Raw genomic sequence first — 14,439 nt, forward strand, 5'->3', positions numbered from 1 at the left:
ACATGACTGACAGGTATATTTAGCAGCGTTTGCACTCGTTACAGTTCCTTAACGCTGCATTGGTCTGGGCAGACATCCATGTGACCGAGCACTGGATTTACAGTATGTGTGTTCGCATTTGACAACTGCAGTAGCTGTTGGAGTAAAATGTATGGAATGAAATGTCACGGGAATAACCACAAACCATTAATAAACTTGATAATGTGCAGCTAATAATGAACACTATATTGATCCTTTGCCAACTAAAAATCAATATATATTTATATAACAGTGATCATCATAAACAATATTATCCTACGACATACTGAAGAACGTGTCGATCTAGAAGGCTCAGTACAGAGGGCAATGTGAGAAATATTAAAAAGCTTTTATCCCTTATTAATGAATGGATTAGGCTAGTACACAAAGCTAAATCTTGCTCAAACGATGATCTTATGAAATAATATTCATTATCTAATTCTAATCACGCAAATCTCCCTCCCTAAGCCAAGCCAGAACAATTATGGAAACTAAAAATGGGTGTTTCGAAGCTAGAATTATGAGCAAATTAATATATGTAAGCCTATTAAGTATTCAGAAACAGTCGATCATGACAGATCATTTATAAGTCTTAAAGAAACAGTTCACACAATAATGAAAATGTGCTAAAAATGTATTCATCCTCAAGCCTTCCAAGATGTAGTTGAGTTTGTTTCCTCACCAGAACAGATTTGGATCCTCTGCAGTGGATGGGTGCCGTCACTCTCAAGCCATCATCTACATCTTGGATGGCCTGAGAGTGAGTAAATTTCAGCAAATTTTCATTTTTGGGTGAACTATCCCTTTAAAGGTACAGTGGCAAAAGAGTCTGTTTAATTATCAAAAAAATCTCCATAAAACTAAAGAATGCAATAAAAGTGTACAATATGGACTTTATAAAAAATACTTCACAATCTTCAATAAATATTTGTTTTCCATGAGGCAATTCTATCTCATAGCCAGTCAGATCATCTGGGAACCGACGGCTGATTTGCCATCTGTTGTGCAGGAATGAGAAGAAGGAGCATTAAATACCAGCAGTGCCAACAGCACAGATTGCACCTCTCGGCCCATCCTCCCATCATCTCTCCGTCTATTCTCCTCCCTCATTTACTTCTCCTCTCTCTCCTCTGTCTGTTAGTAGCCCTTTGTTTGCCCAAATGTAATGCCCCTATCCATCTATCCATCCCCGTTTGACATTAATTTTAACCTTCATACTGCGCTGCTGGTCCATATGGCTCTGTAAAGCTAAATAAAAAATCATAGCATTTCTGGTATCAGTCAGATAAAGGTTATTCAAAGATCGACAGATAGCCGGCTACATGGCAAGTCTCCTGTCCAAGTTCTCCAGTTACAAATAATGCAGGTAATAATGCAAATAATGCATAATGTTAGACAGTTTTCTTACAGTATTTTTATATGAAAAAAATAATATGTTTAGGCTATTCCATATTTTTTAAATAAAATAAATTAAAATAAAGTCAGTTTAAAAACCATCCCTAATAAAAGTGTTATTAAACTATAAAAAATGTATAAAAATAAATTAAAATAAACGTAACAATGCATGTTAAAAAAACATGTTGTTAAATTATAAAATAGAATAAAACTGTTAAAGAACCATGCCTAATAAGAGTGTTATTAAAGTAAAGTAAAGTAATGTAAAGTAAATGGATTAATTTAATCAATGTTAGAAAAACTGTTAACTATAAAAATATTAAAACAAAAGGATTGTACATATCCAGGCAAATAAATGCTAATGCTAAATGCTAATCAAGTCTTTTTTTGAAAACTAAATGCAGATTAGGATCCTGTCTTTCATGAACTTGAAACTTGAGAAGATAAACGTGATATTTAATGTCATAGTTTGTTGTAAAATTACAAATACTAAAGAGAGGAATCTCCATATTGCAGAAATATCACTCAAGTGATTTATTCAAGCAAATTACAATGCCCTGAGCACAATGATAGCAACTTCATCACAGATGACGAATTGCCAAGTACGTCCCTGTGCGTGTGTGAAATCAATATCCAGCGCTTGTAATTTTATGGATGTCTCATTTCATGTGTTTCAACAGCAGGATGCCCACTGTGACTGCACCAGCTCCAGGTTTACATGAGACCGGTGCCAAGTGCAGCTGTGATGGATGAGGAAGGTAGAGAACATTTCTGAGAATGGACATTTCCTGATGCAGCAGAAATGCCCAAGAGAGGAACAGAAAGATCTAAAAGAAGCCCTTGAGTGGAGGTTTCCTTCCACCCCATTCCCCAGCGGCCCCCTTCACACCCACACATCTACACCCTCATTCATCATAATTAAAGCCAGAACACACTGCACTGCCTGGATATTCCTCTCCTGGATATGTTAACTATTCTTCACCATCCCCTGGGTGCTCTCTATATCTCTGTGTGACAGATCACATTCACTTCTCAATTCAGATGGGATGGAAAACTGGACTTACAGTCCCGGATAGGAATAACACACTGGAGATATAAAAACATGGGATATGTTTAAGGGGATGGCACATATTTTTCTCTGAGGTACAGTATAAAAAATACAGTACAATACAGTAGTTAGTGTGCCCATCCATCCAATAATCCATCTTTCTATTTGTCCATCCATCCGTCCATCATCTTTCTGCCCGTCCATCCATACATCCATTCTCTGACCTTTATATATTCATTTTTTAATCATCACTCAGTTTATCTGTCTATATGTCTATCTATCCATCTGCCCATCTGACAATCCAAAAATCAATCTATCTTTCATTCATCCATCTGTCTTTCTGTCCATCTATCCATCTGTCCACCATCTTACTATCCTCCATCCATTCATCCATCCATCCACCTTTATATTCATCTATTTATCTGTCTATCCATCAGTCTATCTCTCTATTTGTCCATCCATCCTTCCATCCATTCATCCATCTATTCATCAATCCATCTTTCTATTTGTCCATCCATCATCCATCCAACAATCAATGTCTATCTGCCATTCATCCATCTCTTTCTGTTCATCTATCCATCCGTCCATCATCTTTCTATTTGTCCATGCATCCATAAATCGATCCATCCATTTACCTTTATAATCGTATGTCTATCCACCAGTGTATCTCTATATTTGTCCATCTATTCATCCATCCATCCATCATCTTTCTGTTTGTATATTTGTCTGTCGAACCATCATTCTATCACTTTTTTATTTTTCAAACAAAGTTTTTTCAAGTTCAAAATGTACATTTTTCTAGTAAAATTTGTCATATGAATTTCTTCAACAATTTCTTTGAAGTTCTACATTTTAATTCATTTTAATTTAAAAATTCTGCATCATGTTTGCTACCTCGATTTAAATCAAATTCAAATTTGGGAATTTAATTGGCATTTAATAGACATTCTCAATCCAATTCCAAATGGCTGTTGTAAACATACGGCAACCATTAAGGCAAGACACATTTTGTTGTCAGTGGTGACTCGTGCAGTTCTCCTGTTCTTATTTTGGCAAGATTTACATTGATTGTGACATGAAGGAGTATGAGTAGCGAGTAGCCAGCTAGCTTGACCTAATGAATGTAAAATAGGGAATATTTGTACTCAGTTTGTGTACGATCTATGAAGTAGAGAAACTCTTTGAATGAATCAATTTAATAGCTCTTGACAGAGCAAAGTAGACCCCCTATGCCTTACAGAGGCTCTCTGCCCATAGCATAAACTCCAGCCAAGGAACCAGTTTAACAGGGGACTTTTTCTCAAAATAATAAACATAGATTCAACAGTTTATATAAAAACATATTCAAGACTGCAGTTGCCTCGTCATGCCTTTAAATGGTTTTGTGATGTAGGCCCGGACAGAGACTGGAAGTGTCTGTTGGGTGGGAGCCACATTCCTCCTCCAAGGAAAGGGATGTAGGTTTTAGAAAAGAGTCCTCCTTGAGGAGATTTTATAAGGGATAAGACCAAGTCCACATGGAATGTCAGAGCTCTGTGTGTGGCACACAAACTGTTTTTATAACAAGGTCCTGCGTCCAGGGTAATTGTCACTATCGGAGTGACTCTCCAACACAAGCTTAACGGCTTCCTGTCCACAAAACCAGCCCTTTGGGCAATGAAAAAGAGCGAGGGGTGGGGGCGGGGGGTAGATACAGAAAATAAAACACATCTTAGCCAAAGTAAACAGAAGTGAAAAGCAGAGGAGCCACAGAAGACTCATTGAGATGGAGAGGGAGATACAGAGCTCAGCTCAAGGAGGAGAAGAACAGACAGAACAAGGGAGAGCTGAGAGACGTGTGTCTAAAGGAAGACGAGATTAGAGTGAGGTGAAGGGTGTGCCCCATCTACAGCCTAAATGACTTCCTTGTTCCACCATGCTGTTTAACAATGATGCAATCAAGATTAGACCCACCAAACTCAGACCATGAGAAACTTGTGGGACCAAATCAAACACTCTGACTGTAACACACATTCAAGAGCAAATTCTCCGACAAAATGCTAGCCTTTTAAGGAAATGTTCACCCCCAAATGAAAACTCCGTCATTATTCGCTCATTATTTATTCTGTCAATAATTAATAATAAAATATATAAAAAGTAAAAAATACTAAAATAAGTAAATAAAATGCAGGTGTACGTTTATAAAGCATAAAAAGATAAAAATACAAAATATGAAAGTGTCATATTTATACAATTATTATTAATAATCTAAAAGTATTATACATGTTTACGTAATAAATAAATATAAAAGAATGAATTTGAAAGGATCTTGTATGAATTATAAAAGAAAGATTTTGAAAGGAACTTTAAAAAAAAATCGTAAAATGATAAAAGCATCACATAATTCAGAAAGTCATTTTTTCACTGCTAAGGTAACTCGAGAGCAGCTTGCAATTCAAATATGGCGTTTTGGAGCAAGTTTGACGTCAATAACATCAAACATCCATTGTTCTCGAGCATCTCTAAGCTAAATATCATAATGTCAAACCCAGTTAGTAAATAATGACAGATTCTCTCTCTCTCTCTCTCTCTGTCTCTGTCTCTCTCTCTCTCTTTGCTTAAAGTATTCCTTTAAATTCTTAGATGTGCCTGTGTTCAATTACAGTGAACTTTCTTTCAAAGCACTTAAATATGTGTTATTATAAAATGGATAGATTCTGACTCAACGAGTCAAGGACATTCAAGGACGTTGTCAAATGCAAACAAACCTGAGACCACATTTTTTATATTATGTAATGTCTTATTGCTTTAACACTTTCAAAAGCTTCGAAATAAATAATTTACTCCTGATTCACTCAAGATGTCAACATTTCAGAGAAGTTTTTTTCTGATAGATTAAAATCAACCTGTTCTGGATTTCTCCTTCTCTCTCAAAAACACATGCACTAACTAACACAATCCCCCAGTCTGTGGATTCAATATAAAAGACTATTGTTTGTTTAAACCACCACCAGAGCTTCCAAAATATCCCCTCTAGGTTAACAAGAAAAAAAGGTAAAGCCACACTTGGTCCAGATTGGTCTTCTATATGAAGAATTCCTATATGAAGTGAGTTGAGGGCTATGTATGACAACAAATTGGTGTTCATGTTTCTGTACCAAATAACATCTGTTCAAAATATGCTTAGTACTATGTTCTTGGTATAAATGTAATCACTGGAAATGTCCTATGGTATGATTGTGACATCACGTTATTATTTTCATTCCTTTATGGTTTCCCTAATTCAAATCAGCAGTTACTGCAAAGCTTCACCTTGAATCTGTGCATTCTGAGCAGAAGCAAATGTTTGAAGCTAATTCTGCAGATGTAAATGAGTGGAAAGTCTCATTGAGAAACAGACTTAAAAAGCATGCACAACTGCCTGAAGCAGAGCCATACAACAACAAACTCCACATTAAATATGCATGACAGATACAGTATCTGTTTCTCAAAATAAATCCCATAATGCAATGGGTTTCATTTCAATACTAAAACATATTTACAAACGTCTACTGTATATACACTACTTACAAACCCTACAATTCTTGTCGTTGTCAGATGAATCCCACACCTCTTGCAAGATCATACACAGGTCAAACTCATGACCTGCAACTGTAATTAGTTAGTTAGATCATTCTCATACAAAAGTGTCTTTGTTTCAAGACCCAAGTTCAGTGAAAGGACACATTTGCAAAACATTCCTCTAAATCTACATGGGATTTTAAAGACTTAATTTTTAAATTGAATCAAGGAACATTTACCCACTCAGCCACTTAAATGAAACCAGATCAAAGCATCGATTTTCAAACACAGCCACCTGAACATTCCTTAAGAGATTCCTGTTTATGTCTACCTATAAACAGCCTGTGTTCACATTGGATTCTAAATGGTTTTGAGACTCTACTGCATGCTCACAGGGGAAACATTTAAGTGCATATTCCTCTTGTGCCCCATGATTGTGCCTGAAAAAAACACACACACACAAAAAAAATAGTAAACGGCCCATAGCTATGCTCATGATTCAAATGCAGTTGCGGCCTCTAAAAAAAGGTTACTGCTTTCAGAGGGGAAAAAAATTGCATGCTTCTTTGGTTAATTTATAATACATTGCAAGATCATTGCAACAGGATTCAATATGCAGATTCATCCAAATGTTGTATTTATATAATGCTTTAAAAGTATGTACGTTAGTCTGTACTAAAAGGTATTGGAAGGAACTAATGAACTTAAAATACCACATTAAGAATGTGTTATTTCTATATGCACTATTTTGATTAACCAATTATATGGTATATGCATTTTTTATATTCTATTTAATACTGTTTATGCGCTACAATATGTTATATTTAAACAAATATATTAATCATATGCAAAACCCATAGACATAGAGAACAATTTTGACAAGTGAAATGAACTTAAACAAATATACCCAAACTAAGTAGATGGGATTAGTGAACAATACATAGGGACCCTGTAAATTGGAACGCAGCTCAGGAAACATTGATCATCCTGACAACAACAATTTGTTTTTTTAAGTTTCAAATCTCCACAGAGCAGCTGATTCTATGCTATTCAACATTCCCTTGTACTTAATAGAGTCTAAAGCAGCTGACGCTCCCTGATAAGCCACTGCGACTCCAGAGAAGACATCTCTCTGATGAGATCTAATCAACCTGCTGTGACTTAATTCACTTAGACTTTACTAAAAAGACTCCTGAGTGCCTCAGTTCACTTTACGTCAAGTTCTTTTCCTATTAAGACTGAAGACTGACAACATACGCCAAGACTGAATTATCCCTCTTAAAACAAAATCTCTCATTTGGACCTTATTCAAATGCTCGTTCAAATATGACATGTTGACTCTTGCGGGTAGAAATGCACTAACCTTGGATCTCAGAGTGAAATAACTAGGAATTAGGTCTCAAGTGACTGACTGTCACTCACCTGCCTGCCAGGAATTATTGTTTGCTCTCCAATGATATAATCTAGATGCCATCTTATTACAGAGAGGGGAGAAACTAAATGAACTAGCCTTCCAAGGTTTCCAGTTAACCAAAAGAACTAGGGCTTTGTCCGAACAAATGAATCAAATAGATTTTCTCGAAAGGGTTCGCTCAACCCCATGCAGTCTATATAAAATGTAATTCCTTCTGCCCGATACATTACCAATGCACATTAGGCCCAGAGGCTCTCCCAAAGGACTGCATCATCAGATTACAACATTAACCACAATAGGCAAACAACACCTCAGTATATCAGGCATCACTTCTCCCAAAAGGGGCATCCCAACCCTCCAACCATGAATAAAAAAAAAATGAGCTGTCTTGATAGCTGTCTAATTTTAGGCAGCATCCTAGCTGAACCTCAGATAGATAGATAGATAGATAGATAGATAGATAGATAGATAGATAGATAGATAGAGATGCAATACTCTAAAAAGCATGAAAATACACAGCAGATAGATTGCTAGATAGATGGATAAGGCTTCACATATGCCTACCTGATATGGATAGAGTGTGACGCCATTGGCTCTTGACACGTGTCCAGATGTCCAGGTGCCGTCCATGTACTGGTGAGCTTGGAGTGCGACAGAACTCAACACAGTTCCATTAGAGTTGCTGGGGCTACTGGGTAGATGAGGCTGTTGGGGTCCTGTGGACTTTCCTGTGTGGCCAGGCGAGTTGTTCTTCTTCTCCACACCATTGCTCACCCCAAGAGTGTTGGGTTTGGATCCATGTTTGGGGTAGGCTGGGTGGTGAGAGCTGCCGCCGTTGCTCGCATTGGTGGTTGTTGGGGTAGAACTGGATGTGGTGGCAGAAACGGTAGCAGAGGTGGAGGAAGCTGGGGAATGATTGCCTGTAGGGAGGAACGCCCAGTCTCGAGGTGGCGTGGGACCCTGGGGGATGCTGCGGGATCCCACCAGGGAGGCCAAGGATGGAGGAGAGCCAGGAGATACATCACACTGCTCCAGACTCAGCACCATGTGGACAGCTTCCTGCTTCAACTGACTCAGGTGGGTGGCACACACATCACAGCGACCGTCACGCTCGTTCCATGCTTTACGTGTGCTGTTGGGCACCTGCAGTTTATCATGGAGCAGCAGGGAGAAGGAGGGATCCTATGGAGATAGATGGAACAAAAAGGGATAATAGATGATTGTGTCACATGTACTCTTAAAAATTGCCATAGCAGTGCCATGAAGAACCATTTTTGGTTCCTCAAAGAATCTTTATTGAACCATTATTGTACCAATTAATGACTAATTGAAATCTAAGGATGATGTTATATTCACCAAGCATTAACGATGTGCACATAATTTTTGTATAGTAACTTTATGCAGAAAACAGTTATAATGCAAATAACGCCTTTGTTCTAACGCTTTGTCACTCTGGATTTGGTCTGCTCTTTATTTTTTCTATCTTCCAGGCCTTCATTTGCATAAAGCTGCCAATTATCTGGCTTTGGTGCATCATCACACCATTTGCTTAAGCATTCCATGAAATGAAGATCATAATTATGTTTTGGCACATGCTCACAGGGCAGTGTGAAGATGCAGGAATGATTTTAATTAGATTAATTGAGATACGGGGAATGACGTCATCCTTTCCTAGGGAAGAAACACAACTTGCAATGACTTAGTGGACACTCAGAAATAAATATAATTAATCTTTCATTCTGTTGCATCCCATCTGTGTATTGTTTTTGATTAAGACATTGACTTAAAAGCTACATTACACAAAATAGTTTCACCACAAGGAAGAATTAAGTGACTCACAATCTAAAAAAAAAAAATTCTTTCTTATGGCCCAAGTTTATCACAATTCACAGTTGGAATTTCATTTTATGTAGCTCATCATAATGATTAGATGGAATCTAATTAGCATCCCCAATGCCGTGACAGATACTTGACCTTTTTAGCATCTAGACAGTGCTTGTTAGACACTATAGTGGAGCATCGTTCTCTAACTGCAGTAGTCATGGAAAGGTGTTAGCGCTAAACTATGCTCTTCTGACTGGACTTCCATCAAGCATAATCAAACCTCTACAAATGATTTAGAATGCAGCGGCATGACTGATCTTCAATGAGCCCAAAAGAGCCCATGTTACACCTCTCTTTATCTCCTTGCACTGGCTAATGGTTGTGGTAAAATACAGTCAATTTGGATTTAATTTGTTGCTTCCTTGGCTGACTTCACATAACTTTACCAATTTTCAACACAGCAGTTGAACTGAATATGTCGGATACTGCATCATGGGTCTCTGACACATCATAGACTCGGAGTTGGCGGGGCTGCAGTGGGGCGGAAACACACTGCAATCCATCTGCTCTGGGCTTACAGTGTCCTTACCGCACCTTGTACCTCCCGTCAGGTCTGGCAGGACCCTCTTGGCTGGGCACAGGGCAGCAGTCCAGCTAATCAAAGCCCCGCACACGAGCACAGTCAGTAAAGGAGAGAGACTGAAGGTCTGTTCTGATTAAAACCACACATTCCTGCTGTCAGTGTAAATCTAGAGGCCGACTCTCATCTTACACAAGCTGCTTTGTGTATCCCTTCCATCCTCAGCCAGCGTCCCCTCTGCCCCATACATTGCACGCGGTGACCTCTGCAGTAAATGCCGCTATTTTAGAGCTAACTAAAGCCAACAGGTAGCACTGAACCATAAGGTACAGACCTAAGACATTTATCTCTGACCATGCTGGTGGTTCTGTCATGCAGGTCTGGTATGTGTCCATAAAAAGAAAATGCAACCGCACATAAGGTGCAAACTTTACCCAGAAAGCTTGTCTTCCTCATTTTGAATGCATTCTAAAAATTGCAATGACTAGTACTGTGGAAAAGTGGTCCATGATTCTATGACAATAGTTTTGAGTAGTTCAACTTAAGGCAAGACACTACAAGCATCTAACTGATACAGCCATTCAGTTTTTTTCATACATTGAGCCATAAATCTCCACTTCAGTAGCACTTAACTTTCAAGTTATATTTTTAACTATATATTAACTATAAAGGTTTTTACAGATGGTTTCATATATCATTTGCCTGTTTTTAAGCAACATTGTATTCCTAAAACATGGTGACAACTGTCATTTGTTCTGGCTGTTGACAGTATTTATAAATGTATTCAGTGATAAAAAGAGATATGCAAAACCTCCACTGTAAAAAACCTTTAATATATCAATAAAATTACAAGAATTTTGAATCTGGCTTTATCAAGTCAACAGATTTCTGTTCTGGAAATGTATGCAAATGAATGCCTATCACATTTTATGTATATATTTTATGAATTCAGTCTAGTGGATGTAACCACAGTTTGACTGAGGGTCTGTGAAACTCAGTGGCAACACTGTATCTGTCTTCTTCAATGTCAGCTTTTCAAAATCGGCTTTTAAACTAACAGCCAAATATATTCACTACCTTTCAAAAGATTGGTGTCACTTTTTGTAAGATTTATTTTATTCTATTTTCCCAGCAAGAAAACTGATATGCTATAATATATATTTTAATTTCCACCAAAAAAATAAAATAAAAATAACATTGATAATAATAAGAAATGTTTCTTGAGCAGCAAATCAGCATTTTAGAATGAATTCTGAAGAATCATATGATACAGAAGACTGGATTAATAATGCTGAAAATGCAGCTTTACATCACAGGACGAGATTACATTTTAAAATACATTCAAAAACTTAATTTGTAATTATCATTTTATAAAACTGTTGTTTTTACTGCATTTTTTAGTGTAATTTAAAAAAAAATTATGTTCACTTAGGATGTCTATAGGAGCTGTACATGATATATTAGTATGAACAGAAATAGTGTTGTAAATATTTGTATAAGGCAGACAGAAGTGATGTGGAATATGTCTGTGGACCCCACTGACACACTGACCTCTGCTTCCTTTGCCAACAGGAAATAATCACTCATTCACTTGAAGTTCTGTTGGTATAGACACAAAATGTTTATCATAGCTAGTTATCTTTGAAGTTAAGTCAAGCTTTGTTATATAAAAAAAAAAAAACAAGGTTGCACTGGAACTTCAGCTTTTTCAACTGTGGCAGCAGAACCTGCATTTCTGTAATTCATGCAAAGCCACTGTAGATATTTCTTCTTTCAGGGTGGAGACCCAAATACCAAATCCTAAGCCGTGCCACTTTAAGACTTAACCAAAAATAACCAAAAATAGCAGACTTTAACTCAGTTTAACTGTAAAAAAGTGACCTCAAATCCTCTTTGAAGGAAAAACAACTTTGACTGATGTTCGAAAAGCTGCTTGTCTCACATTTACGATACATTTTGATTGCTGAAAACCAATGCCTTACAGCGAAGAATTAAGCAATACTTGTGCTTATCTAAATGGAAACTGCTGCTTGCAGGCATTTCACTTATTAATACGAGAATCTGATTGTCACATTCCAACCAAAATGCGATAATCAGTAAACAGAGGTGTTTAATGTCAAAGAAAGTCATGAAATCCAGTTGCACTGAGTGGTTTATACATTTGATATGAATAATGGAGGGCTTCTGTATACATACAAGTGGAATATACTATATATTTATTCTGAATAAATATTTATGAAGCAGTTCAAGTGACAAATATAGTGATACAAAGCATGCACACTTGTGGAAATGTCTTTCTGCATTTTTACCATTTGCACGAATAAAATATTTTGCATTACAGCTTTGCATGAAGAAACAAAATATATTTTACTGGGGCCATTGAGGTTGTTATCATATTAAAACATAGTTGCGGAAGAGGTGAGCACTTAGTAACCGCCATGAGGGTTTCCAAAGAAACCAGATTTTAGTTAGTGAACATGGAAGAGAGCTATGCACTCATTCAAGACACATCCGTGCAACGTCTACAACATTTTGCAGTATTTACATTATTACCTACTACATACATTTATTAAAAATAAACTAAGGCTGTCAATAGATTCAAATTTTTAATCACGATTAATCACATCCTTTTAGGGTGACTGAGACTGAGATTACATTAGGAGGACAAACAGAACTAAAGCTAAAGCGCTCTAATGGATGCAGCCAGTCATTCTCTAACCAAAAACAGACAGAGTGCATCTGAGAGAGGGGGAAAGAAGCCTCTTAAGACTGCCAGATGGACTGAAGCCCTCTGGTCCAGCGCTCTGCTTTAAAGACGCTTCAGATGAGGGCTTCGGAGAAGTGTTGATTGGCCAGTCACCATTCATCACGATGGGAACTGGATCCAAGTTTGAAGAAACGGCTCATATTCCTTAGTGTCGATTTAGTTTTGAAAGAGTCTGGATGGTTATTAGGTCCTAATTGGAAGCTTTTACTCACTGCCAGTCTCAAACCACATTCACCCACTTTAGAGGACAAAGCAAATGAGCAAAAGTTAGGCCTGCATCCAGAGCCTCAGGTTTCCTGTTCACTAGTCAATTCCTTATTTCATTAGCAGGAACCAGAGAGAGCGGCAGCCATTATCAGGCTGGTTATGAAAACATTGAAGTCATTAATACTGCTAGCAGAAGCCCTGACTGAATCAATTAACCATCGTCTATATGGGCCGTCCCTATGGGACAAACATGGAGAACAAGGGGCAAAAGTCATGAGCTACATAGAGGGAACAGAAGATAGACTGTCTTGCTTTCTAAACTGCGTCTTTGTGTCTACACTCCAGAAAATAAATACTCCAAAAGGGGTGGTGGGGGAGGGGTTCACAGTAATGCCATAGAAAAAGAAAAAAAATTGGGGTATCCCAAAGAACATTTCAGAGAACAGTTCTTAAAAGAACCATCATTTTTTGTGTGTGACTGTAAAGAACATTTACACAAACAATTTAAAAAATATTTTGCACCATGGAAAGGTTTCATGGATTCCATGCATGCCAGTGAAGAACCTTCATTTTTAAGAGTGTATGGAAGTCATTAAACGTGAACCAGAAAGAGCTCAATATCTGATATTGTGTTGCAATCAAAAATAGGGGTACAGAATGATCTTATACATTGGCTAACAAACAGAAGAACATTTTGGACTTCACACATCTCTGACAATGTTCAAAATGCTGTAGATCTTCTAATGGATTCAGGAGACATATCAGTGCTGCAAATCATTGTTGTGGAACATGGTCTGGTTCGCTTACTGATTTTCAATCAAAATGACATGACATCATCTGACTAATGGTATGCTGCTTCTATACCCGCTATCTGAGCATATCAGTCAGACAAAAGCCTCTTTCACAGTTGTGCTGGTATTTTAAAACTGATCTCCAATTCTCCCAAAAATCTTTTGTGCATTTTACAGATGAGAGAAAGTCACACAGGTTTGCCACCAAATAGGGGTGAGAAAATGATGACAGAATTTTCATTTTTGGATGAAGTAAGCCTTTAATGAAAGAGGAAGATTCAATTCAAAGTTAGTGGCCTGTTTAACCCTCATTATGTTTGCCTTCGAGGAATGTTAGATGTGATCCTTTGACTAAAGAGATTTTGAACATTTCCAGATACTAAATTAAATGGATCATGTGGTGCATACCAGTGTTATAATTAACTAAATGTTTAACCATTTTAAATCAAAGTTGAAAAAAAAATTATAATAATGGTAGATGAAAAACAAGCTTATTTTATTTCAGTTCACTTAACATGCTAACACTTTTTTATCTAAATACATCTAAACATCTAAATACAATGTGTGTGTGTGTGTATATATATATATATATATATATATATATATACTAATTCAAAATATTAATACTATAATACTGTATAAAAATAGAGCCAACTCTCCTCAGGTGAGTGTATTTGCAGAAGAAACTCAATGTATGTTACAAGAAACTAAAGCAAAGACTTGCTCTCATTGCTTGTTTATAGGTTTTAATCATATAAAAGCCCTTAAAAATGTTGGTCTCTGCAGATGTATTTCCTTCATCAAGATCCTGTAAACTATAAACATGTAAAAACCTGGAAAGCCATGTAAGGACAG

General features: G+C 37.1%; 1 protein-coding gene across 2 annotated transcripts in view; it reads right to left on the reverse strand.

The window, feature by feature from the left end:
- Window positions 1–14,439, reverse strand: part of kif26ba (kinesin family member 26Ba) — an 87,537-nt gene that overhangs the window by 51,120 nt on the left and 21,978 nt on the right. For both annotated transcript variants that reach the window (XM_026286459.1, XM_026286458.1), the window contains exon 3: window positions 7,980–8,597. In XM_026286459.1, coding sequence (XP_026142244.1) covers window positions 7,980–8,597 — 618 coding nt within the window. The remainder of the gene's footprint in view (window positions 1–7,979; window positions 8,598–14,439) is intronic.

Source organism: Carassius auratus, chromosome 17, assembly GCF_003368295.1.
Source record: "Carassius auratus strain Wakin chromosome 17, ASM336829v1, whole genome shotgun sequence".
In the NCBI taxonomy this organism is placed as follows: Eukaryota; Metazoa; Chordata; class Actinopteri; order Cypriniformes; family Cyprinidae; genus Carassius; species Carassius auratus.